The sequence below is a fragment of the Agelaius tricolor genome, unplaced genomic scaffold, assembly GCF_023055355.1.
Source record: "Agelaius tricolor isolate 1412-34295 unplaced genomic scaffold, bAgeTri1.0.p SCAF_38, whole genome shotgun sequence".
Classification (NCBI taxonomy): domain Eukaryota; kingdom Metazoa; phylum Chordata; class Aves; order Passeriformes; family Icteridae; genus Agelaius; species Agelaius tricolor.
The window spans coordinates 5,047,044-5,073,417 of NW_027269298.1; the positions used below are offsets into that span (position 1 = coordinate 5,047,044).

At 46.1% G+C, this 26,374-nt stretch overlaps 2 protein-coding genes across 3 annotated transcripts in view; one reads left to right on the forward strand and one right to left on the reverse strand.

Moving 5' to 3' along the window:
• Window positions 1-7,070, forward strand: part of NEK6 (NIMA related kinase 6) — a 58,631-nt gene extending 51,561 nt beyond the window's left edge. For both annotated transcript variants that reach the window (XM_071454256.1, XM_071454255.1), the window contains exons 9-10: window positions 2,303-2,416; window positions 5,102-7,070. In XM_071454256.1, the coding sequence (XP_071310357.1) occupies window positions 2,303-2,416; window positions 5,102-5,212 (225 nt within the window). In that variant the 3' untranslated portion in view covers window positions 5,213-7,070. The remainder of the gene's footprint in view (window positions 1-2,302; window positions 2,417-5,101) is intronic.
• Window positions 7,071-7,560: 490 nt separating this feature from the next.
• On the reverse strand, window positions 7,561-26,374 carry PSMB7 (proteasome 20S subunit beta 7). The gene is made up of 8 exons (XM_071454257.1): window positions 26,217-26,374; window positions 25,993-26,086; window positions 25,726-25,823; window positions 25,276-25,416; window positions 24,612-24,727; window positions 19,006-19,064; window positions 8,201-8,352; window positions 7,561-7,729 (listed from the first exon to the last, which is right to left on the reverse strand). Exons 1-8 carry the CDS (start codon window positions 26,276-26,278, stop codon window positions 7,618-7,620), a joined length of 834 nt encoding a protein of 277 aa, XP_071310358.1. The 5' UTR covers window positions 26,279-26,374; the 3' UTR covers window positions 7,561-7,617.

Consider the following 26,374-nt stretch of genomic DNA (forward strand, 5'->3'; position numbering starts at 1 on the left):
AAAATTTGGCATGTGAAGCGTTTCTAAATTTCCTTCCTACGTAGGTAAACCTTAACTTAGGGAACAGGAGCTGTGAGATATTGCAGATTCCAGGGAGGACTGGACAGGTACCAATTTTATGCTTAGTAGTTAAACAACTACTTGACTTCTTAAACTTTCTAGAATTTTGAAAATTAAGCATCAGATCTGCGTGTCTTTGAAGGAATTATTTTATCTGCTTTTATGTCTTGTAAGGAGAATGTTTTTCCATTTGGCTTAGAAGTCAGGGAGGGATGCTTGTTTGGATATGAGTCACTTCTGATATTTCTCCAGATAGATTGTGTAGATAAGCTGCAGAGAGATTTAATGTACAAATTGCCTTCAGAGACATGTGTGTCCACTGGAATCCACTTAGGGAACATTGAGGGCTTTGGGACATGATGCCACATAGCACCACTTAACTTTGACATTGATAATAATAGTGATTTTTATTAAATCTTATCAATATAGTAGTAACTGTCTTCATCCCTCACTTCCTGTAGATATCTGTCAGCAAGATAACTTGGAGGGGATAAAAATAAGTTGTTAATTCCCAGAATGTAGCTACAAGCAATGACTTCAGCAGTTCTGGCAAGATGATCAATTTAAGCACTAACAGGGATTCCCATCTCTGGACGTTTGAACCAGTCCTGCTGCATGGTGGGCGTTTGCCATGGAGATCTGCCTGGCCTGGGGTAATTGCTCTAATCAAAATGTCAGGAGCAAACCCCAGTGTAGCATCACAAACTGTGGTTAGTGAGAGACTCTCAGTGCCTGTGGTCATGGCCCTGCAGCCCTGGCTGCTGTGGTCACAACTGGGTGCTCTCTCTTTCCACTTTAATTCCTTGCATTTACCACCCCAAACCCCACAGCGTGTCCTTTTCATTCCTTCCCTTTTGCACATGAGCACTTAACTAAACCTGGAATGGAAAGTTAATGGGAATTGGAAAACCCCTCTCAACCTCCCTGGCATTATTGATGTGTGTATTGAGATCTTGGAGACCCTGTTTAACCCTTGCTTGCTTTCTGTGTTCTCCCTAATGCCCCCATTAGTGCTCTCCCTGGAACAGTCTGTGCTGGCTTCTCCAGTTGGTTTTAGCTGATTGAGAGCAGTTTGCTATCAGTCCTACTTGGGGAGTAGAGTCTCTAATTGGACTGTGTCATTTTTCTCCTACTGAGTTGCCTACTGCTGTCATGACACTCATGAAGTAACAGTTACTCTTCACCTTTTGACTTCAAAAATCTTCCAAGCACTCTTGCCCAGTGCTGGGGTTCTTTGGGATCCTGTGAGGAGACTCTTCACCCTCCGGGCTGTGGGTTTGTGGGGAGTAACGTAGTGTTACTCCTGATAGTAGTGGTGAGGAGTGAGGAAGAAACACAGGTTTCTTCCCCAAGTTCTTTAGAAGACAGGTGTATGTTTTAAACCCAGAGTGGTTTGAGTTGGTGTGTTCTGCATTGCTCAGCACTTGGATGTGTTTTTGCTGAGACCCCCTGGCTGCAGCCCCTTCCTGCAGTGCCTCTGGCAATCCAGCCCCACCAGAACTGCTTGTGTGTCACAAATCACTAAGAATGCACCAATCTTGGTTCCTCACTGTGGGGTAAGAGATTGGAGGATTTGGTCTTGGCTCTCTCCAGTCCTGCTGGGAGCTCACTGTGGGTCAGAAAGAGCTGTAGTTCTCCAGACACTTCCACTGCACAGGTAAGGAGCAGCAGACCATTAATCATCAAATAACCCCCTTAATGTGCAGTGAGAAGCATCAACTTCAGCTGGCCTGGGATGAAACTGAGAGGAAAAGGAGCAGATTGATGAACATTTTCAGTAGTTTGGTTCTCATATCTGCCTGGGATACTCTTTTCTAAATAGCAGATTTCTGGCAGGAGATAGATTTGTTTTGAGGTTGTTTAGGGGTTTTTTAAAAGATTAAGTACATTGCTCATGCTTGCAGAATTCTTCATCTTCTAAGCAGCTAAATTGTTCAAAGATAGAGAGAGATGATTGTATCTGAGAGGGTTTCAGAGTTGTCTTAGAGCCAGCTGAGTTCTTGCTGATGGGCTGCTGGTCTGAGCATCCTTTTCTTGGGGTTTTTTCTTGGGAACCCTGGCAGAGGCTGGCACCAGCCCTACAGGGGCTGCAGAGCTGTCTCAGAGCAGCCTGGGCTGGGAGCAGCAGCATCCCTTGCTCTCCTCACTGCCAGAGAACAGAATTGGCTCTTGCAAACTGGCAGCACCAAGGGCTTTCAAATCCTTTGTGTTTCTGAAACATTTTCTGGTTTTTTCTCTCCAGATGGCAGCTCTGCAAAGTCCCTTCTATGGAGATAAAATGAACCTGTTTTCTCTTTGCCAAAAAATAGAGCAATGTGACTACCCACCTCTTCCAGCTGAACATTATTCTGAAAAGGTAAATTGGGAGTGTGGTTGCAGGGGAATGGGAGGTGCAGTGAAGCTTCTCCAGGCACAGGGAAAGAGAAGCCAGGAGGAGAACCCCCCACATCCAGGGAAGAACAGGGGATGGCCAGCGGGTCCTGGATACTTGGCTGAGCAAATTATTTCTGTGGTGTCTGAATACTGATGAGCTAAATCAAGACAAAAAAGATTTCTTAATCTGGGGAATATTGTCAAAATGAAAGTCTATGGTGCTGGCAGAAACCAGCAGTGAGCTGTGGGAAAACCCTCTCCTTGCTTCCTTTCCCATGAAACATTTCATAAAAGAGCACTGGTATGTTTGTTTATGTTTGTTTATGAGTTCTTCAGTGTGTGACAAAGTGGGGAAGGATTCATTTTAAGACAAAAAGAAAAGCCATTTAGTTTAATGCAGTAAGACCTGAACAGCAGCTGCCCAGGTTTGTGTGTCTGGCCATGAGGGATGGCAGCAGCATCTGAAGCAGTGCATAAACCCAGTGTCCCAGTTCCTGCTGGCCCAGCTGCAGACACATGTGCTGGGTTTCCTCAGGGCCTCTTGAGATGAGCTTGACTTTTTTCTGCCTCACCTAGACAAAGCAGCTGGATTTCCTTAACCTCCTCATTTCTTACAGCGCCTTCTCTTTGAAAGGAAATGGCGAATGGCATTCTGAATGTTCACTACATCCTATGGGGTTTTTCTTTTGTTTCACTCTACCTCAGCATCCTGAGGAGGAGGCAGGAAGCCGGGAAGTACCGAGCACAGCCTGGCCTCCGCCCTGGGAGGGACCCTGCACCAACTTCACTTTTTGCTTTGTTTTTCCTGGCCAAGAAACTGGTGCAAAACGGTGCTTTGAGAACTCGGCTGTAGAAGTGAATTTTACCATTTCTTTGCCCCAAGCTCCGTAGCAGCACCCAGCTCCATGCATCCCTTTGCTGTGCTGCTGCAGCTTGCATTTCAGGATATGCCTGTTGGCAGCAGGAATTAGTGTAAGTTGACAGATGTGTTTCCTGTCTTTACAATTACTGTCTGTTTGCCTCCCTCTGGCAGTGCTAAAGAGTGTGTGGAGTGCAGTGATACAGTTGGGGTGAGAAGGATGGTTTGGAGCTCAAAGGCGCCGGCTCCCAGAGAACTGCAGATGGTTCATGCACTATTAACAGGATGCTGGGGAGGCTGTGCCTGTGGCTGCAGCTCCTCAGCTGCTGCTGGTGCTCACTGGAACAGCACAAACAGGGAATTAGAACAGGGCTCCAGCACCAACAGCATCCAGTGTGTACTTCCTTGGAACAAGAAAGAGGAATAAGGCAGTGTTTTTTAAGCTTTAGTTTCCTTTCAGGGATGTTCCTCTCCTCTGTGGCTTTTTGTGCCTCACCAGTCCACATCCCCCTGTGAGTAACTGCATGCTGCTGGAAGCAGGAGGAGGAGCTGGGATCCAGCCAGGATTGGTTTTCTATATTGGGAACAGATTTGCTGGTAACTGGAGATGCTGATCCAGGCTCAGCCCGTGGTTCCTGTGGGTACTGCTGGATGCCTGTGAGGACAGAACTGCCCGGGCTGTGTCTCAGTGCTGCGGGCACAGGGGAGCACAGCTCCTGTTTGGACAAATGGCACTGACAGCACAGGCCCTGGGCAGAGCTCGAGGAGCATTTTCAGTGGTTTGTGGGAGTTTTGTGGTCAGGGCTGGTATGTGTTCAGTCTTTGGGGTCTCAAGGTTGTGAAGGCTGCAATGTCCCTGCCCTGAGCTGCTCAAAGTCACCAGAGAATGGGCAGGGCCAGGCAGCAGGTCTGGGTTGGGAGCAAGGGCTGGCCTGGCTCTATCCAGAGCTGGAATCCTGGGGTACGTTTGTTAATGCAGCTGAGGCCGTGTGCTTGATAGCTCTATGGCCACGCTTTTAATTACCGGTAAAATAATTGGCACTGTGGCTACTGGGAGGATGTGAGAAGATCAGAGGCTCAAGGCTGTTTTTCCTGGTGCCTCAGGGGTACCAGCAGCTTTCAGTGTCTGTATAATTAAAAGCTACAATCTTTCATGTGCACAATAAAGAGGGCTGGGAGGTGGGGAGACTCCAGCCCTTCTGCATTTTATTTATTAGACATAATCAATGACCAGTTTCTCTTCCTCATAAAGGTTTTTTAGGAAGCACCAGGGTCTCATAGCTGTGTCCAGTAGCTTAGGATCCACAAGTGCTGGTCAGGCTCTTCATGCTAAAGGCTGGAGTTTAGTGCTGGGTGCTGGGGGTGGTGCAGGAAGGGCAGCACAACTGCAGTTCCTGAGAACTCAGCTCAGGCTCCCCCTTTCCTCACTTCCCTTTCACTGGCAGGTCCCTCCTCACCTCCCACATCTTGGAAGTGATCTCGGGTTTCCTTCCTTCCTTTCTCCTTGTTCTGCTTGTGCCACAGTGCCTCCCTCTGTCCCATGCTCTCCCCAGCCCTGGGAGCACAGGCTGGGTCCTCCTTTGGGATGTAAAATATTCTGGGATTGAGGAAGATTTAAGTCTTTAGTGAAGATTTGGTGGAAAAAGATTCTTCTTGGCTCTTTTGGAGGCGGGACACACAGACATGAGCCAGACACATGCCTGGACTCTGCCCAGCACAGTGGAGGTTCCCCTCTCTGGCAGACGCTCCCAGAGCCCTTGCAGGAGTCCCGAGGATTCACTCACGTGTGCCTGTTCTGCTGTCTTGCAGCTGCGGGAGCTGGTGAGCATGTGCATCTACCCCGACCCAGACCAGAGGCCTGACATCGGCTACGTGCACCAAATAGCCAAACAAATGCACGTGTGGACCTCGAGCACATGAGCCAGGGCCAGCACAGCTCAGTCTTACTTGAATTCTTTTTCTCAGCTGAAAGCGACTGGTGCCAGGTCACACAGGTGGGAGGTTGAGCACTCGCAGCAGAGGCTCCATCATTTGCAGGTTATTTGACAAGGACTCTTACAGGTGGTTGTGCTTTTAACGTGAAGATTCTGTGAGGTATTGCAAGTGATTCTTTTTATTTTTTATTTTTAAGGCAAATAATGTTACGGATGTAGATCATTTAAGGGTCCTTTCTTAAAACTGTCGTGTGTAATCTAGGATAGCAGCTATTACCGAGGGCTCAGCGTTTGCCAGACCTTCTATCTTAACTGTAATGTGAAATATTGAAATAATTCCTTCAGTGAAATCACTTTATACTAATGTAAGGATTACCATAGATTTTGTGTAATTTGTATAACTGCTACTTTGCCTCTTCTGCAAATGGTTAATAGCAAATTCAGTTTTTACTTGGTATATTTTAAAGCAGCCATTTATGTTTTTATTAATTTCCTCCTCTTCAGACTTAGGAACTGGGAAGGGTTGGGGGGGTGGGAAATCCTTTTGTTTCATGATTTCTTAATTGAAAACTTAAAGAGTATTTGATGATTCATTTCTCTGTCAGAGATGAGTTAAACATGAGCCTGGGGAAAAGATAAACACGCCAAGCAAACCCCTGCCAGCCTTGCTCCTGCTCCTTTCCCTCATTTTTCCCTTTTGGAATGGTTCTTCACCTCCAGGTTCCTGTTTAAAACCAGTGTTTCTCAAAGCCAACTCAGTTTTGGTGCAGAGACTTTTACATGTCCAATAGTACATTGGGTACTATCGGTGGAACTTCAGCAGTGTTTTAAACACTTGGAAAATTTAAAAAAAATAAATGAAATGCTTTGTGTATGGAATTCTGCATAGGATCAGCCCCTTCTCTCAAACTGTGAAAGCTCATTACAGAATGTGAATGTTTATAAAATCTCAACGTGGTCTGAAGGAGTCATCGTCTTTAACGGCATGAAAATTGTCAACCAGCTCAATTCATTCATTGAATCAATGATTTGTTTCCTTACTGCCAATGGAAATACTCCCTGCCTTAGGAACAGCGTGGATTCACGTTCCAGTGTCTCCATTCCATGTACCTGTCAGGAGCAGCAGGGCTGTGCTCCAGAGGAAACCCTTGAGCCTGTGCTGCTCCACGTGGGACAGGGGCTCGTGCCAATGAATTCATTTGTGTGAGACACTTCAAATGCAGCCTGTGCCTGGTTTGTTTTTTTTAAAGAAAGCTTACAATCTTTAACTTTTTTGAACTAAGAGTAGGGTTAGGGGGTTACATACATATATATGCTTTTAGTGGATTTTTTTAACCTACTTTTCTTTACTTAAAGGAAAACTGTAGTGCCATCTTCAACTACTTCCTGTAAAATTTGGGAATATTTGTATAGGGTACCAAGAAAAGCCATTAATTGCTGTGAATATGGTTGGTATCATTAATGGAAGATGCCACTTACTGAGGCTTCTCAGCAGAAAGTTGAGGCTGCTGCTCTCGGGAGAGATGTGGGAAATTTCAATCAGCAGGAGAATGGTGTGAAGGCACCAAATTGCTCCCACCATTCCCATGGCCACCAGCTTGGTTATTTATACCAGCTCTTTTGGCACTTCCCAGAGTTCAGCCTGAACCTCTCTGGCTCCACTGCAGCTTTCCTTGGAGCCATGGCTTCCAGGGAAGCTCAGCTCAAGTATGAGAATCTGGAGAAGTCTGGTCACGTTCTTGCTACATGAAATTTCGTAGTGCTTATAAAGAAATGTATTTCAAAAGGTAATTTTTTGCAACTGTGCCTTTTTAGATAAATAAAAAAATTATTTCCAAAATAAACACCTTTGTTTAAAAAACAAAAAAGTCCAGTATTAAAGGTCCAAGTGGAGGTGAATAACAAGCCAATCAGACTCAAAATGAGGCTGGATCTGCCCTGTATCTACAGCAAACAGGGAAGCAGTAACAGCACCATCCCCTGATGAGCAGTGATACCTGCAGTGAAGGAGGAGAGCAGTGTCTGCTGGAGGGGGCGAGGGCAGCAATTCAGAACCACCAATGCTCTCTGTTTTCTTACATTCTATTAAATCAAAACAGATCAAATTCGACTTCTGCAGAGCAGTTTTACTCCTGCTGTTTTGTTCCTGGAGTGAGGTAACAAAGCAGCTCCTTGTCTGCCCCCAGTGCCAGGGGGTGCCTGGAGGGGAGCACAGCTCTCACCTGCTCATTCCCCTTGGGGTCAGTCCCAGAGCCCTTCAGGGCTGCTCGAGCCTCACCTGCTCTAAAGGAGAAAGGGAGAAGCAGCAGCAACAGCACCAGGTACAGACACACAGACAGTGGGCAGAGCCTCTTTATTCTGCACCAGCTGCTCTCTGAGCACCCACCAGGCTCAGGATGTGTCCATGGTTTGCACGGTCTCATCCACCACCTCGAGCTCCAGGTGTGCCACATTCTCTGTGAGAACAGCAGTTGTTCCTTTTTCACACTTGTACCTACCAAACCTAGTAAAGAAATGGGGGAAAATTAGTCTGGAAGATGGTACAGAAGAAAACTTGCATTTAAACTTTCAGAACTGATCAGCTTTAGACATTTCCTGTAAAAGTCCAAAGTAAAGAAGCTGTGCTTGCTGCAAAATCTATACTGATTGCAATAACTGACAGAGTTTCAGATAAACCAGCACTGCAGGAAACTGCTCACAAAAACACTGCCACGTAACTGGAAAGGTTATTGAAATCAGTGGCCTCTCCAAGTGGGGAGGGACTTTGTGCTAAAAACCAAAGAACAAGCAATTTACTTATGTTTGGCAACTCTAGAATGATTCCACCAATGTATTTGCCTCTGTTCAGCTGCTGCTACAGCTGCTCCTTTGCACTGTTTAGTTGAAAGTTCTACAGCCAGGGAACACTGACAGAACTGGGCATTACTGGAAAGAGGCAGAGCAGGGACCCCACAAGAGCTTCAGGCCCACTCACCTGTCCCCCTTCCTGTTGGCCACGTCGTAGGGCCGCAGGAAATCCAGCTTGCTCTTGCTGATGACGCAGATGTCGATGTTGCTGCCCGAGCCCAGGTCGTTGTAGATGCCGGCTGCGATGGCGTCGCGCACCAGCTGCTTGGCCTCCTCCTCCTGGGAAGGGAGAAAAGCTGCCACTGCCCAGTGCTGGCTCTTCCCAGGACTCTGCCTCCCTGTGCCTGTGGAGGCTGAGCTTGGAACAATAAATGATGCACCAAACCCTCCAATCGCCAGTACTGCAGCCAAAATGCTGAGATTGGTTACCTTTGTACCACTGAAGGGAAACAAAAGAGGAACTTTTGCTACAGTAATGGATCTAACCAAGACACAGTTACTAGTTAGAGGCAACCCGAGTGCAACAGTGCCCACATTACACAACAGCAGTCAGGAGTATCTTTTACACAGAAACATTTCAAATTCATCAAAACAGCCATTAGACTATTACACCAGATCTGTAAGATCACATTCCCCCTCAGCAGTACCACATGCCTGGTGCTGCTCTGGAGGCCTGGGGAGCACTGATGGCACTGGCAGCCTCTCCAGCAGCACTGGTTCCCTCTGCAGCTCCCGGCCAGGGCTGGGGCTATTCCAAACCAGCAAAGTACCACACTCGGGGCCATCAGGAACCATCTGCCATGGCCTCAGCTCCTGCTGGAACCTCTCTTGATGTATCATTTTAAATTGTGTCAAAGGAAATGTTTTCACTGCCAGAGCTCCTCAGCCCAGCCCTGCACCCTTGCCATGGCACTGGCCTTGCAGAGCCCTGCCCAGCAAGGGGACATCCTGCACCCTCAGCTCCACTGAGCCTGTGCCCCTGTCACCTGCCAGAGGGTCAGAATGCAAGGAAAACATATAAATATGTATATGGACATATGCATACATCGTATACATACACAAATCTTTTCAGTAGCCTAGAAAGTACAAACCACAGAATGTGGACCCCTTACTTTCTCTCAAAGGTGTGTTACTTACTTGAAAACTAGAGCTGCCTGTTTCAGTACACAAATAGTGAGGCTGGCACACATCCATGGACACTGAGGTGTGGACTCATCCCCAGGCTGTGCAGCAGTGGCTGCTCAGCTCACCCAGCAGATCCTGCTGGGATGCTGAGGCTCCCAGGCTCCCTCCTCACTGCTTTGCTGCTATTTCACACCTTGGAATAATCTTCTGTCAGCAGACACCAGGAACAAGAGATGGGGTCAATACTGAATTTGATAAATGCAGCATTTTCCAGTGTGCCTCATTCTCACAGCCTGTGTGTGCCAGGCCCTGCCCCGTGACAGCTGCAGTGCCAGGAGCTGCAGTGCCAGGGGCTGCAGTGCCAGGGGCTGCAGTGCAGGGGCTGCAGTGCCAGGGGCTGCAGTGCCAGGGGCTGCAGTGCCAGGGGCTGCAGTGCAGGGGCTGCAGTGCCAGGAGCTGCAGTGCCAGGGGCTGCAGTGCCAGGAGCTGCAGTGCCAGGAGCTGCAGTGCCAGGGGCTGCAGTGCCAGGGGCTGCAGTGCCAGGGGCTGCAGTGCCAGGAGCTGCAGTGCCAGGGGCTGCAGTGCCAGGGGCTGCAGTGCCAGGGGCTGCAGTGCAGGGGCTGCAGTGCCAGGGGCTGCAGTGCCAGGGGCCTCAGCCCCGGCTGCAGCTGCTCCAGCCCCGAGCGCGCTCAAGGAGCTCAAAACCACCTCAAAACTCTGCCCCCTGCCTGCCCTGGGCCTGCCCCGCACTCCCTGCTGCCCCTCTGGACAGTGGGAATGGCAGCATTCCTGTGCCAACAGCCATGGCAGCAGGGCACAGACTCCACTGAACTACAGGAACAGCAGCAATCCTTACTTCACTCCCAGCTTCACAACTATTACTCTTTATAAAAAATAATACATTGAATTACGTTTCCTACCAAGCTGACTAGAACAATACAGCCATGCTGCAAAAATAATCCTTTCCAAAAAACCTTTCCATCAGTGTTTTGGGCAATAAAATCCTGACAAGCAAGTAATTCTTCACTTAACTGATATAAGACTGTCAATAATTTGTTGCAGACAAAAGTTTTTAGTACTATAGTGAAAGTAAATAAACCAAAGATGTATGTGTAGGTCTAAGAACTAAGTGGTAGCAAAAGCAGAGTAATTTTAAGCTATATGAGGGTTAGGTGTAAGAAAAGTAGCTTAGGAAAACTATAGCAGATGGGTGGAGTTTGTTCCACTCCTCCTTTTAATTGAATCCTTTTGAGTCAACACTGCAAACCTCACAGACTCCTCTAATTCAAATCTGATTTGCTTTAAAAATGTATTCTATCACATTATCAAAATAGTTGAAAAATACCCAATAAAGTGCAGTTGGAAGAGCTGAGCTGTAACTGCACTGAGGCAGCCACTGCACAGAGAGCCCAGGCTGTAACCTCAGCTCCTTCACTGACACAGTGCAGCTCAGTCTGTGAACATGGAGTAATTGTCATTAGAAAACCCTGCCTCAGTGCTGCTTCCTGCTATTCTTCTGACAATTTACAAAGCTGAACAGAACAGCCACAAGAAAAACCCCGAGTATTCCTTACAGTGATCCTGCAGTTCAGCAAGGACTGCTACTTACAGTCACAAAATAAGGGGTTAGCAGGAAAGTGCTGACACAGTCTCAAGTACAGGGCCCTCAATGAGTCACTATAATAATTAATCTTAAAAAACCCTAAAAGTTCAGAGTATATAAAAGGAGCACTTCGTGCTTTATGGTCGCAAAGACCAAGCTAACTGGGAATATCCTCCTGTGGGGCCCCCAGTGCTCCTTAAATGAGATTACGGCCGAGTGATGAAGTGCACGGCGAGGCAGCGGTGACAAGCAGCACTTTATGGGGTGATCTGTCTGTCCCCATCCCAGAGCCCACAATGTGTCCCCTGGCTCCAATGTGCAGCTCCATTTACCCGCGCCTGACAAACGGCAGCGCTTGGCGGCGGCGCTGCAATGGTCAGCAGGGCTGAGCCGTGGGACAGCTTCATTACACTGACCACAGCATTGCAGGGACTGCCAAGGGCTGCCTGAGGAACAGGGCAGCAAGGGCTGAAATAAATAACTCAGCATGGAAGGCTCATCTGAAACGCTGTTTGATAAATTATTTATAACGCAGACAATTGTCTGCATTTAATATTGGCGCTACTGGTAGCATCTTTAAAAGATGATTTATGTGTTGTAATGCCATTAAGCTTTATATGGGCCCACTGCTGGCTATAAAGTCTGCTGAGATTTAGAGAATGAGTTTTAAACTGTCACTGCAACATCACAGCAGATAGAGGCTGTATTAAATCTTTACTTTAAACCTGTTATCTGGAGAGTTGCAGTTTGCAGACACTCAGAGCTGATGGATTGCCTCTCACAGCTGCTGTGCCACGAGTCCCAAACAGCACCAAGGTGCAACTTTTACACATTATTCTTCTATATGACTTGGATCAACTTTCTCTTCTCACTTGAGCAATTTCCAAATTTCAAGTGCTACTGAAGGAAAAAAGAGACTTTCCTACAGGAGATAAGGCTACTTCTACATTGTATTAATACTGTCTTCACTAATAACCTGTAAACAATTTTATCATTACGCTCCAGCAGCAAAGGAAGCAGCTGGAATGGCTTTGTGAACACTATTTCCTCACATTTTGTAACTTCACAAGCAAGTTAAACAGGAGATGTCTTTTCCAGATTTTAAAACTTTAGAAATTCCTGATTTTTTTTTCTCTTACCAAAATAAAATTAATCCCTTCTGCAGGTTACCAGGATGCTGTTAGAGATGCAATACATTGTGCAGTTCCCCAAAGCAATTCTTAGAAAGATTTGAAATGCAATGCATGATCAGTACAATATCAACATAAACAAGTATTTTTGTAAGAATAAACAAATGCAAATACTTACCATAACAGTCTTTTACAATGAGATTTTTTCAAATACTATCATATAAAAAGTTGATACTACTTAAAATGAGAATCCCCAAGAGTTTTTGGGAAGAGAAGGGAAGAAAAAAACAGCAGAAGCTTCAGGAAGGACAATGGCAACAAAAAATAAATCAATAAAGGAGTGTTGGAAATTCGGGGGTAGAAAGCAATACCTCTTGAAGGACATAAGCACCTACAGGAGCATAATTAGAGTCTGGAAGAGAATCAGCAGCGTATGGGGAGTGAGGGGCTGGGGTGGAGATCGGTCTGTACCTGGAAGAGACGCTGAAGTCTGCTCTAAGTCCAAAGAGAACAAACCTGAGAGGCCAAGGACTTTCTGTTTCTTGTAAGGGAGGCTGGAAGGCTCCAGCAGCAAGAACAGATTTGGTATGGCTGTCAGGAAAGGGGCTGGCATGTGTCCTTTAAACCACTCAGGTTTAACAAGTCTCCCCCCAAAAAAGAGCATTTCCAGTGCTGCCTCAGAATAAGGAATGACCCAACTTGTCTCTTTTTACAATTTTTTAAAATTAGATCTATGTGTTTTATGTTTGGATTCACTGTGACTGAAGTGTCACTAAATGTTTATTTTTCTAACCATCTTCTGCTAAGAACTTTCAAATAAACAGCTCAGTAGTCCCTGGTAATTCTTCTCCAGTTTTTCCCCATTCTGAGGAAGCTGCCTGTGAGCGCAGGCTCATCCCCACCCCCTCTCTGATATCACACACCATCACTATAATAAACCACGTTAATATTTCATACCAGGGTGAAATATGCTGGAGTATCAATTCAACATCTGCTGTCTTTAGGGTACTGGCGTCCCGCAGAGACACTTTCAATTTGTAATTGAGTTCTATACTGAATTAATCAGCAGTTTATCTTTTTTAGTAAAATAATGTCTTCCCCACTAACCTGGATTTACATTAACAATTTATGCCAAATTACCTGCCAAGACAAGAAACTTATATGATTGGAACTACTATTCAATAACATTAGTTGCTGTATGTCATTCCCTACACGGGGATTAGTACAATCCATATTTCCGATGGCACAGAATTAAATTACAAGCTCTTCTCACAACTATGGGATTTCTTCTAACACTATTCCCATTCTCTGAACTAAGAATGATTACAAAAACTCATTCAATCCATCACTTAGTAAAGTTCTTGGGATTTTAGGGAACTGATTCTCAAAATTGGAACTGGCTTAACAACACCAGAGCTGTTAATGCTGCCAGGCTGCAGCTCCTCCTCTGGCCCCTCTGTGCTGCTCTGCAGTAACACACCGACCCTCAGCCACCCAGATATGCAAACCCTGCAAAAGACTACACTTAAAGTTATTTTATGTTACTGCATATAAAAAAATTAATATCAAGCAATAACACGTCTGGCTTAAAATAAAGCAAACTCTGCCCATCCGACCATTGCTTTACCTCTGACAAAAGGATGGAAGGGAATGAAGGTCAATGTTTTATTTGGAGAAGAGGCTTTGGGCCCTCTGGTAATATATCCTTCCTAACACACCAAAATGCTCCATAAAGGCCAGGCTGGCTCCCTCCTCCTCCTTCTCCCCTCTCCCTCGCAGCAATTGCCCTCAGCCCCGCCGGCCTCGCCGCGGGAGCAGCGCTCAGGCTGCGTGCCATGTGAAATATCTGCCAGGACATTTTGCCTGTGTTCTGCAGTTATGGGAGATATACAAACTGGAACAATTTAAACTGGAACACCTGCTCCTGAGAAATGCATCAAAAATAATTACCTGTCCTTCCCCTACCCTGTGCAGTGAAATGATCCCTTAACACAGCGCTCTGCTTCTGGCCAGCTTGTCTACATTATTACGGACAAAGTTTAAGTGTTACTTTCATAAAGGTGAAGAAATTGTTGCTCTTTGACATGCAGCAAGGCCCAATTTACACAAAGGTAACATTTATTTCCCTTGATACAGTCTGCAATCAGCAAACTGGAAGGCAGCACTGCTGGGTATCTCTGGGATCTCAGACTGGTGCTGCCGGCAGTGTCCCAGCGACTTTAGCACACAAACCAGGCTTTCACTCCTTCAGAAAGCACCCCACAAAACACCTCTGCTGCAATCCCAGCCATGCCAGAGCACACCTAGCTGGCATATCCCAAATCAGCCCAGATTTCCTGTTTAACACTAGTTCCACAAAGGAAATTGATCCACGGCACAGTTCTGTGAAAGATGATGAAAACAATACAAACTGTCCAACGTGTCAGGCAGAAACCAGGCTGCCACGGGATAATTGTGATCTAACCTAAGAATAAGAAACAGGTATGATAAGCCTTTATTTTCTGGCTGACTGTATGCACTAAGATCTGATATTTACCCATGGAAATCCCTGTCTCCAGGAGACACAAACACAGCTATGTCAGGAAAGCTGAAAACTGCAGTGCCACAAGCTCTGGCAGCAAGGAGTGAAGATGCTGCCACTAACAGCCTCAGTTGCTGTCACTGGATAATGAAATACACAGGCACAGAAACACAAAGTCCTGATTTTTGCTCACCAAGTCAGATTTCGTCTCATCTCCCTCCCCCATTTACTTAATTCCGTGTTTGACACCAACGGGGGTTCAAGTATCTCAGGCAGGCTCTCCAGCCTAACTCCATAGTCTGGCTTGATCTCCATTGTCTGCTGCCAGAGTGGAGCCCACAAACTCCCAGCAAGTGGTGCCCGTCCTGCAGAGTCATTAAGGCAGCAGTGTCAGCTGGGGATCAGCGCGGCTGCCACACCTGAGCCCAGAGCTGATCACCATGGCTAATGAAGCGGGCTCATCTGCAGCCTGTCACTGCTCCCACCCTGTCACACGCACCAGGGCCGCGGAGACAACCGCTGCTGCAGATTAGAGACTCGTGACAGGTCCCAAAAATAGCTCAGCATTGTTGTCACTAGTTAATAAACAAAAATAATTCTCCCATATTGAGGGACGGTAGGAAATGTGAGCACAGGAACATTTGAAGAATCTATGTGTCAGCTGCTGAAAAATGGAAGAAAGTTACATGTTTTCATATTTTGTAGTGTGCCTGATGCATTTTTTTACTGGAATTAGAGATGCACAGCAAAAGCTGCATTAGGCTACTTTGCATTTCGATACTGCAAAGATCCCAGAGCACATGGAGCATCCTGAGGAAAGCTCTCTGTTCCTCAGCTACTTCACTTATGGCTTAGGGGCTACTCAGAAGTGCCTCAAAAACCACTCCACCCAAACCTGCCTGCCAAACTGCTCACCAGATGGCTCCCAGCCCCTGCAGGTCCCACCCAAGCAGGTGAGCCAAAGCCCCCAGTGCAGAGTGGTCACTGAGGCACACCAGGAGACAGCCAGCTGCAGGCTTTGGGACAGCACAGCTGCTGCAGCACCGAGAGGTCTGTGCTCCATGTGGAACACACAACAGTCCTCTCTTATTCATCTTCTTACCCTCCAGGGTATTTTTGTTTTTATTCAGCACCACTTGATTTCCTGCCACACTTAAGAAATGGTTGAAATGCCTGTAAGTATCATCTCACACCTTTGTGGTGATCTATCCTAGAAATAATTAAGTATCTGCCAGACTGTCTCTTATTTCCTGTCTTCCACCTGTTCTGCTCCTAACTTGCTACTCCAAGATTTACTTTCTTTTCTTTGCAAAAGTTCTGTTTTCTGAGGCTTCTGATTCTCTTCCTTTTGCACCCTCTTTTTATTAAACCTGCTTGTTTTGATGAAATACAGAAAAGAAGTTACAAGCAGCCTTTCCTTGCTTAAACAAGAAGTCTACAACATAGCCCCACTGAGCATCAAGTAATTCTACAGACAAAATGCTTCTACTTTTCAAACAGCAGAAATCAAATACCAGAAGAAAATATATCCCCCTCCCCATCTCCTGAGGAATTCAACCACCACAGGATACATAAATGCAGAATTCCAGCATTTAATACTGTAGACTTTTTTCCCCAGCTCACAATGCTTTCCATATCCACTGACTCAAAGTATTTCTTCACTATTGTTTAACACCAGAAGGCACAAGTGCATTTACAAAATGACTGTAAGGTTTAAAACCAGTGGCGGCTCTATTGGAAGAAAAATTGGCTCCAATGAAAGATCTAAGCTGGAAACGCTCCATTAGATGTGCTGCTCTTCCACTTACGTTTTTTAAAGCAGATCTATAGCTGCCCACATGACAGATTAATATTGTTCCACAGTAGTTAGGTGCTTGGCATTACATTTTTGAAGCATCTAGAGGCCTTCAGGGCTGAAAGTGCTCCCATCCTCAGCGATCTATAATGGTTCCTCTAGAGGCCAGCACTCCCTCCCCACAAACAGACCCTGCCTCATAAATCAGCTCACGAGGGGCACTCGGGGGCAGCGCCTCCATCTCCAGAGCTCCCCTGAAGGCCGGGGGTAAAGATCCTCTCCCAGCACTGCAGCCAGGGAAGGACCATCACAGCTGGCACTGATAACACATGTGCTGCTTAAATCTGAAGACACACTAAGTCTATGGAAAAAAACACATCCTGCTGGTGTTAGCATGCCTCAGGCACTGGGAGAAGCTTCAGCAACTCATCTTCAAAAGACAGAGAGCCAGGGCTCTAGAAACCTGCAAAAATTGGCTAAGCCTGCAGTCTTTTTTTTTTTTTTTTTTTTTTTTTTTTTTTTTTTTTTTTTTTTTTTTTAGTTGAGCATCTTCAAAGTCTACAATTCTAACTGTAGGGCACAGCAGCTGCCACTGCAGATTTGATCCTCTCAGCTTTTGGCAGCTCTCAACTTGAAATTCTAGCAAAAGAATTTTTCAAGTTGCTATTATTGCCTGTCATGGATTTATAAATATTGTGCACTATCTGCTGTGGCACGGCTCTCCTGGGACACCAGTGCATGCCAAAAGCATAACAGAATGAAAAACAGTTCCTATTCTTCAAATAAATGCTAATTTTTTTTTAACTGTGCTCACACGATGTGTTTGGTGATCAGCTTCAATAGTACAGAATATATATCAGAGGCAAAAAAGCTGATTGTCTTTTCCAGTAGTATTCAGCTGCTACTTTCATTAAGCTTGTTTAATTACATTCCAGATGCTAATTTGCAAGTTGATACCAGAGGGTGCAGGACAGTTTGCCTTTGAATCATTTTTCTGTGATGTGATGGTCTTGAAGCACACCACTACCCTCCAGTAGCCCTAGCAAGCTATTCTGACAATTAGTGCAAAAGAAAGGAGCATTGATCTTGACAGAAAAATAATAATTTTCTACCAATTTTATTAAATGAGTCTCCAGCAATTTTATCTTCATTGCCATTTTGCAGCCAGTTTTATGTAAAATATACATAGCATATTTCAGATTTAACTTGGATTCATTTCAATTGAAATATTTGTTATTTTATTAATTAATTGAAAAAAAAAATCCCACATCTGACTTAGAATGTAAATACAAACTCACAGCCATAACAGAATATGAGGAAGTGTTTAAGAGTACCATTGAACTTTATCACATGAAACTTTGCTGGCTTGGTTAATACAATTCCTGAACTGTTACTAGATAACAGATTATCCAGGAAAACCAAAGGAAGGGTTAAGGTGCATGCAAGTCTCAAAGATCTAAATATCTATTTCAACAAATTGGTAGGCTGCATTTCTCCATGCCTGTTATAAGTGACTATCTGCTGCCACTTATGGTTGTGTGTGAAGACAGTTTAATGAGGGTGACCTTTCGAAATAGGAAAATTTAGAGATTTACCAGTTTTTGGTGCCTTTTTTGGTTGCTCTAACACAAGAAATGACTTAAAATCTAAGCTTGAAAGCTAGCTGGAGAATAAATGAAAACTTTAGTTCCACAGCACGGCCCTTTGCCGTTTGTGTCTTGGACAGAGGAGCGCTGTGCTGGAGCTGCTGCTCCCAGGGACCGCAGGCCGTGTGTGCAGTGGATGGCACACGTGCCAAGTGCACAGTCACACAGGAGGCTGCACAAGGGAACTCTCACTCCTGCAGCAGCACCAGGGGACAGGGAACAACAGAGTCTTCCTCTCTCTCATGGCTCTATCAGCCATCTGGTGTGAGGATCCTTCCCAGAGACACTTGGGAGCCTATTAAACATAGTCCAGTATTCTGATAACAATTGTAAATATACCTGAGGCCAGAAGTCCAGCATCTTCAGATGCTGCCCAAATCACAGCAATCCTGATCCCACTGTGTGTCCCTAACTTTGCACACCTACAACTCTTGCTTAGGTACTGACAGGAGAGGGATAACTGGAAAACTGCTTTTTACTCATGCTGAGGCAATTAACTAATGGCAAACTTCTCAAAACAAGGTGGGGCAGTTGACTGCTTTTTACAAAATCTGCTGGAATTGCACACTGTGATTTGTCAGGAGATGTACCAAGGTACAGGAGATCACCTCACATTTTAAACTTCATTTACCAGCTTTGTAGAAAAGAACTGTGGATTTACAGGACCATCACCTGAAACCACAGTGCACTTCAGGGGGAGGAAATCACCCACAGCAGCTGCATCACAAAAATGAGGAGCATCTGAAGACTTTTAGATGCATTCTCTTCTCAAGACTGAGAGAGAAGGACAGAGGGACAGAAAAATAAAAATATTGACTGTGCAAGGGCAGGTAAATTGCTGAAGTAAACTACAACCAGTAAGCTGTATGTTTTTAAAGCCTTCACCTACATTCAAATCGCCCATTTTCCCATACATATATACAGCTTCTTGCAAATTTAGTTATTTTACTCATCAATTTTTACAGCTTTGCAGAAAGCTGACATTAGAACATTTTAAGTGCAGCAACACTAGAGCATATTTACCTTTTTTAGAGTTTGGAACCTCCTAAATTCTTATGATGATGAGGATTGCTGAGAGAAGAAAGGCTGAGGTTTAAAAACGCAGGACTCACCTCCATGTCGGGTTTGAATTTATCTTCAAACACTGCCATGGCCGCCAACGATCCAGAACCTGTGGTGACAACACCAGGACAGCCCTTCAGCCAGTGCATTTAGGTATGGCAACTTTTTAGAGAAAAATACAGTAATTTCATCAGCACAAACCAAACCAAGCCCACCACAGCTTCCTCTGCACTGTACAGCGTCTACACTAAGTGAGAACCCGATTTAATCCTGGGGGTACAGCTTTGGGCACAGGCCCATCCTGACAGCCTTTCCTCCTTGCCATCTTGAACATAAGGCACAAAAATGGGGTTAGAAACAGAGAGTTAGGGGAATGCCACAGTTTGCAGTCACTGCTCCTCCATCCCTCCCGCCCCACGTCCGTGCCTGCCCCTCTTTGAGGGGTGCTGGGGAGAGGAGATGGCTCCAAGGCTGGATGAGCAGCCCAGCAGTGGGACAGGGCAGGGGCTGCTGCCACCAGCAGATTTCCCCTGCAGTTAAACAGTTAATTGTGCTCCTGCTCTGTGCCATTATTCTTACAATAATGAGCAATAACAGCTGAACAAAGTGCCAGAGACAAAGCCACGAGTTGAACGTTCCTCTCCAGAAAGGACCAAGTACAAGTGCAGTGATGGAACAGGAGCCATCTCTGCCCAAAGCACTGTGACTGCAGGCTTATAAATGTTCTTTTTGTCACATTTGTACACAAAAAGCAGGATGGCACTATTTGAAACTGTAAACTTGCTTTGTTCAGAAAGAGTGAGCCTTCAGGAAGATTTTCTTGTCTGTCGGTGGCCCTACCCATATTTCAGAGAGCACTACTTTTGGGGAGTGAATAAAGTTAGCTGCAATTTTTTACTCCAATTAGAAGATTTTTTGGCATTTATTACTTTTTAACTTGTTTTGCATAGTGCTATCTGTTTAGCTGGGTCACAGAGAAAGCCATATTTCCTATTTAAAATGATTTGTGTATATCGCTTGACCACCTCAATGGTTTAGTGAAAGCAAAAGGCAGCGATTAAACAGTTTCAAATGAGGTGTCCTGCTGATTTTATCAAGTCTGCTGAATGTATAATGAAAAAGGAGAAGCTGACAGTGACACTGTTGAGAAAATACAGACTACCTTAGCTGAACCATTTAAGGAGGTCCAATTATAGATCAAATTTAAAGGGTTGAAACAGCAGATTTACAGACACAAATCAATGAACATGGTAATCCTGATGAATATGACAGATATTCCTGTTACAGAATATTGCTGTGGTTGAGGATCATTACCTTTACAGTACCAAATACATCACATCTAAAAGCAGTAGGACACTCTAAGTATGCACTTGTATTGCTGGCAATGACTATTCATTTACACCTTGGAGCAATACACAACCCCATTTTTTAAATGCTGAAACTGAGAATAAAGACGATTTTAAAGCAACTAATAGCAAAACTGAACTGCTGATGCAAACAGCTGATATCACAGAACAAATCACAAATAAAAGGAGTTTTACTGACCCTTCAAACAAGGTCAAAATAAAGCATGTGCCAAAACAAATAAAGGAACCTGAACAATAAAATAATAATTCTTCTGGAATTATATAGGAATATTTCTAGTGAGAGGGGAAAAAAAAATCTGGGCTATGGTCTCAAACCAAGCGCACATTCGTGCTGTTCCCAAATGAAGGCCGACCATGAGCTGAGTGGGGAGCCTCAAAGCTGGAAAACAACCCTGTTCCTGGGGAAAGGGTCACAAAATCAGATTACAAAGACCAGAAAAAGTGCAAAAAAAAAAAAAAGAGAAAGCTCAAAATGTAATATCTGACCAAAATTACTACATTAGCTATTTAGTTGGGGAAAAGTGATCTTAATTTCTTAAAACTTCTAGTGACAAATAAAAGATTATTGATAACACAATTGCATACATGGCTCATGCTGAATTCCTCCAGCTCCTTTAAAAAAGAAGTTCCTAAAAGAACTATGGGCAGGAAATTAGTAACTTAAAGACAAAAAACAGAAAAAGGAAAAAGCAGGGAGAATTTTATGTTACAGTGCATGAAATCCTTTATACATAAAGAATTACACTTAATTATTTATCTCACTATGTTACCGAGACACAAATAAATGCCAAATCTACTATCAACCTTAAATAAATAAATCCAGACAGTCCTAAAATGTAAATTTTCAAAGAGTTGTTTAAAGTCTTAACTTAATTAAACCTCCATGTAGACATTTACATCAGAAACCCAAGATCCTAAGGAGGTTCTAGCAGAACAGGAAGCTGGAACAGCTGAATAGACTCGCTTCATTTTTTCTCTAGTGCTTATAAATCCTAAACAAGCCTACATTTAAAATTTCCCTTAGCAAAAGCCTCCCAGCCCAGCCAAGCATCCCTGTCCCTGTCCCACCCCACTGGCCTTCCAAACAGCCCCACAATGTTCCAGCCTCTCCAGCTGCCTCCTGAAAGCTGCATTGTGACAGGAGAGTGGGCAATAAAACTGGCAACTTAAGTAAACATTGCAAGCACGGTTTTCTTATTGCAGCTCCTATAAAAACACAGAAAACTTGGATATTAAGGGTCTATGGAGAACTTGTTTGTGTGTGGGGAAACAGCTGCTCTCTTGTCCGTGCACTCAGTGCCCACCAATAATTCATTTTTAACAAGCATGCTTTGCCTTTATGCAGAAACAAGCTTCACAATTCCCAAACATAAAGTCTGGAGAAGGACAAAATCCAAACACAGCAAAACACCATCCATTAACTTGGGATGGATTCCCCACCTCATACACACAGTAACTGATTTGAGCCACTACCAGTTCAGATTCAGCAGCAGTTCAAGCTCAAATCCATTAAAACCTCCAGGAAAGCCATGTGATAATGTGTCATAAGGATAATTAGCAAAGTCATAATTTATTTGTATTATATAGCACTCAGGAAAAAATCCATTCAGATCTTTAAAACCCATCTATCTGCTAAGAATGCTTACACTTAACATCAAGTAAAAAATGCCATCTCAATTCCAAAGAATTTACTTTGCATATATTTTCAGTAAGCTACTTCAGAACCAAATATTCAGGAAGCATTAATCTGATATCTACATACATAAAAATATTGACTGCAAACAAATTCTACAGAACTACGGAAGCTGAACTACTCTGAGGCAAATGCTTTTCAGTATGAACCAGGGAAGTTATGAAATGATAAGAGAATTTACTGTTCTCTTCTTTAAGTAACACTGGTCATTTCCTGATTTTTCCCAACCAAAGCATTAAATTTTCTGTATGCAACTCTAATAAACTGACTAAAAATACCATCTGGTCTTCACTAGAGAGTTGTGCCACTTCAGTATTGATTTTAAGTGAAAGATAATTATTGATACATAGCAAAAATAATTTTCACTGTGAATTAAAACTGCAGGAGCTTTTCTAAAGCAGATGCCCTGGATCTTTTCAGCAGAGCCTTCACTGAAGACAAGTTCTCATTGCCAGGTACAGTCCATCTCCTCACCCAAGGACCTGTTTGCTGCCACACCAGAGGATGTGCAGAGCTAGGAGAGCAACATTTAGCACTTGCTCATCCATCACTGCCAAGGCTCTGTGACAGGGCATTTATTCACAGGCACTGATTGTTATTCAATTTGCTGCTCATCCCAGGTAAGAATTCCGTGATCTCGGCAGCCCCTTGGACTGGGATAATTTTTCAGCGTGGCTCCTGGCTGGGGGCTGGCTCCCAGCAGTGGGAGTTCTTGCTCTGCAGCACGACACTGCCACTGCAATGAAGAGCTGATTTATGAATATGAAGCACCACTGGCACCAGGGGAGCAGCTCCAGCCACCAGAGACTCCTGAGCACTCCGCCTGCTTCCGAAAGCTCAACTACACACTTCAAGTGCTTTAATTTTATGCATGCATTTCATTAAAAGCCTTGGCCAGAAGCTTTCCTAGACAAGCCAAGCAATCAGACAATCTTGCATCGTTTGCTGAAATCCAATTTTGTCCTTTGTCAGCATAAACAGTTTAATTTGATGTTCTCGCTCCTGAGTAAGCACTGTGTACCCTTTAAATCTCTCCTGCAAGGTGGGACACCACTGTCCATCCAGACAGACCAGCACACCAAAATAAAACTCAACTTCTCAATCACCTTTCCTATTTAATTTCCAGAAGTTAATTGGCCAAACACACCTCCCCAGTTTAATAAACCGCCTTTCGAACATTTGGGACAAAATACCCCAAAAACCAATAGATTAGTCTAAGTAAGACTGAAATACATTTCCAACTGTTATCTTAAATTTGACTTGTTATAGTTTTTGGGCTGTCTCGATTCTATCTTTCACCTATATGCATTACCTAATTTTTTACTAAAACAGATGCTGGTCACTGGAGGCAGTGTCAGTGCACCAGGGGTGGGAAGGTGAAGGACCCTGATGCTGAGAAGGGCTTTGTCTGACAGCGTGGCCAAAAAGAACGTGGGCATCGCAGACACCTGGTACTGCCCGCAGCAAAACGAAGTTTAAGCTACACGAAACTTAACCCTCTGATATTCTACTGCCCCCTCGTTTGAACTTAAGTCTGCTACCGTGCTATTTTTGTGGAGAGAAAGAGGAGCTGCCAGCATTTCCCGACAGGCAGGAAAACTTGAGGCAGGAAAGCCAGCATGTGCAGAGAGCAGAGCGTCCCCACAGCCCCGTTCGGGCTGGTTCCGAGGCCCCACAGCCCCGTTCGGGCCGGTTCCGAGGCCCCACAGCCCCGTTCGGCCCCGTTCGGGCCGGTTCCGCGGCCCCGTTCCGCGGCCCCGTTCGGGCCGGTTCCGAGGCCCCACAGCCCCGTTCGGGCCGGTTCCGCGGCCCCGTTCGGGCCGGTTCCGCGGCCCCGTTCCGCGGCCCCACAGCCCCGTTCGGCCCCGTTCGGGCCGGTTCCGCGGCCCCGTTCCGCGGCCCCACAGCCCCGTTCGGGCCGGTTCCGCGGCCCCACAGCCCTCACAGCCCCCGATGACGTCACGCGCCCTGCCCGCCGTGCCCGGCCCGCCGGCGCCACCCAGCGGCCGCCGCAGCGCCCGGCCCGGCGCGGCCCCGCTATTTGCGGGCGTTCATCAGGCCGGCCTCGCTACACCGCTACCCGCGGAAACTGGAACCTCTGCCGCCTCCCGAGCAGCTGTTCCAGCCAAAGATGCCAGCCAGAAACAGAGAACATTAATGACAATCCATAAATGTGTATTTTCCCACCACAGAAGCAGCTCAAAAGCTGCACCAGGCATAGGCTGATTTGCTAATCTGACACACTTTGTTTTCAGATTAGCTGATACATTTATTTGAACTTTCCCTTACGCTCCCGTGGCTCTACCAAACACAAGCTTCCTTTTAAAATAACCCAAGTCTTCCAAACAATACACAAGTTCCCCAAGTGAAATCACACAGAGCAATGTTCCCAATATCAGTTTCCTGGCAGCTGAGTTTTATCCCAGCCCATGTTTGTGAGGAAACAGAACAGTGCACCTGCCTTATAAACCCAGGTACAACTTTATCTTTGTGGTCTGATGCCCACCCAGCTCCCAGCACACAAGGAGCTCTGACTAAAACCCCTGTAGGTAGCAATGTGAGGCATTGCCTGCCCTGGCCCCACAGCAGCACTCACCCATGGTGACGTAGGGCAGCTTGTCGGTGGATCCGTGGGGGTGGATGCTGTACAGGTGGGGGCCCGTCACGTCCACGCCCCCCAGCACCAGCGAGGCCCCGATGTAGCCCTGGTACCTGGGAGCAACGTTTGTCTGTGAGTCTGAGGCTCAGGGCTCAGCTGGGGCTGTTCAACACCATACAGGGCTTGGGAACTGCTCCCCAACCAGCGGGTACAGCTCTGCATTGAACAGGCTGCTTTCACCAGCTGGCAGCAGTAAAGTGAGAAATGTACTAAAATATGGCTTATTTCAGTGTCCAGCAGACCTTCTGAGGCAGTGATTCTATTGCAAATCACTCCCAGCTTTATAAGCTTGCACATTACTCTGTTACTGGTCCAGCCTTCCCACCACAAGGATACACAGCAGTTTTCACGGGTGGGATTATGTTTTAAATTAATACCCTTCTATTTCTGTTGTGTGATCACTACATCACACAATTCTGTAAAACACCACAGACTCCATTTCTCTTCCATCTCAGTTAAGAAGCTCATGAAACAAAGAGCAATTATGAAATCTTTCCTGAAGTCTTGTTATGAAGGTCAAGCAGGCTGAGACAGGACACTCTTTAAGCATTATCTGGTGGTTTTACCAGCACGGGTAATAAACAAGAAACCCCTCAGTTACCTGAAGAGCATCTGCTTGAGCATTCTGTTGGCAGTGACCACTCGTGGGAGCCGACCCGTGGACAGGGCGTGCAGCTCCAGGTTGGAGGAGATCAGCTGAGTGGTCATCTCGGTGTCTGCAGCTGTGCCCGCACCGCAGCAGCTGAGGAACGGGATCAGCAAGTGAGGAAAAGGAGATAGAAACCTCCGTGCTTCAGGGGACAAGCAGAAACTTTCTCATTGTAAAATTGAGGGAATTAAGTTCTTGCACAGAGAGTGTGAAACAAGAGAGCCTGCTTAAGTGTAAATGGAATACCAGGAACCCCCAAGCCTTGCTAATAAAATATCATTTTGAAAGAAAGCTTAATATTTGCTCTTAGTAAAGAACACTGCTAAAAGCCCCGGTACCAACAATATGCAATACCATACCAAATAAATAATTTACTACCCAACAAAGCACTGTAACACTTACTAGATATTAGGGGAAATGAAGTGTATTTTGGAACAGTTCTTGTCAGCAACAACCATGCCCTCAGTCGCTCTCGTATCCGCTCCGAGGACGACGCCATCCTGCAGGAAGGGAGAATTATTCCCAAGGCCGCGACCTCCTCCGGGGGCAGCTCGGGGGCCGGGATGGGCCGGAACGGGCGGGGACGGGGCCGGGCACACACCGGGGCTGACTCAGCAGCGCGGAGCCTCCGCCGCGGGCCCGGCCCGGCCTCGCCGCCACCCGCCTCACCTTGAAGATGACGCCGGCGATGGTGGTGCCGGTCTTGCGCGGCGCGGGCACCCGCAGCCCCTTCTGGGTGAGCTCGGCCTCCAGCAGCGAGTTCCTGCAACACAGCGGGCCGGTGGGGCCGGGCGGAACGGTGCCGCCTCCGCCTCCGCCGCCCGGCCCCGCGGCCCCCGCACTCCCCCGGCCCCGCGCCGCCACCCCCGGCCCCGTCCCGCTCCCGGCCTCACCGAGCGCAGTTGTCGAAGCTGAAGCCGCCGGCGGGCGCGCGCAGCACGGACACGGCCGCCATGTTCCGCCGGGCACGGGGGGGGCCGCGAGCGCTTCCGGGGCAGCGAAATGGCGGCGGGGCCGCGCGCTGAGGGGCGGGGTCTGGCGGGGCCGCGCG

Bases quoted from the DNA above. Each gene is read 5' to 3' on its own strand.
- PSMB7 (XM_071454257.1), bottom strand. From the start codon at position 26,278: ATGGCGGCCGTGTCCGTGCTGCGCGCGCCCGCCGGCGGCTTCAGCTTC. The intron at 26,087-26,216 runs GTGAGGCCGGGA...GCTGTGTTGCAG, and splicing joins AGCTTCGACAACTGCGCTCG to GAACTCGCTGCTGGAGGCCG. The intron at 19,065-24,611 runs GTGAGTGCTGCT...TTGTCACCACAG, and splicing joins GCTGCCCTACGTCACCATGG to GTTCTGGATCGTTGGCGGCC.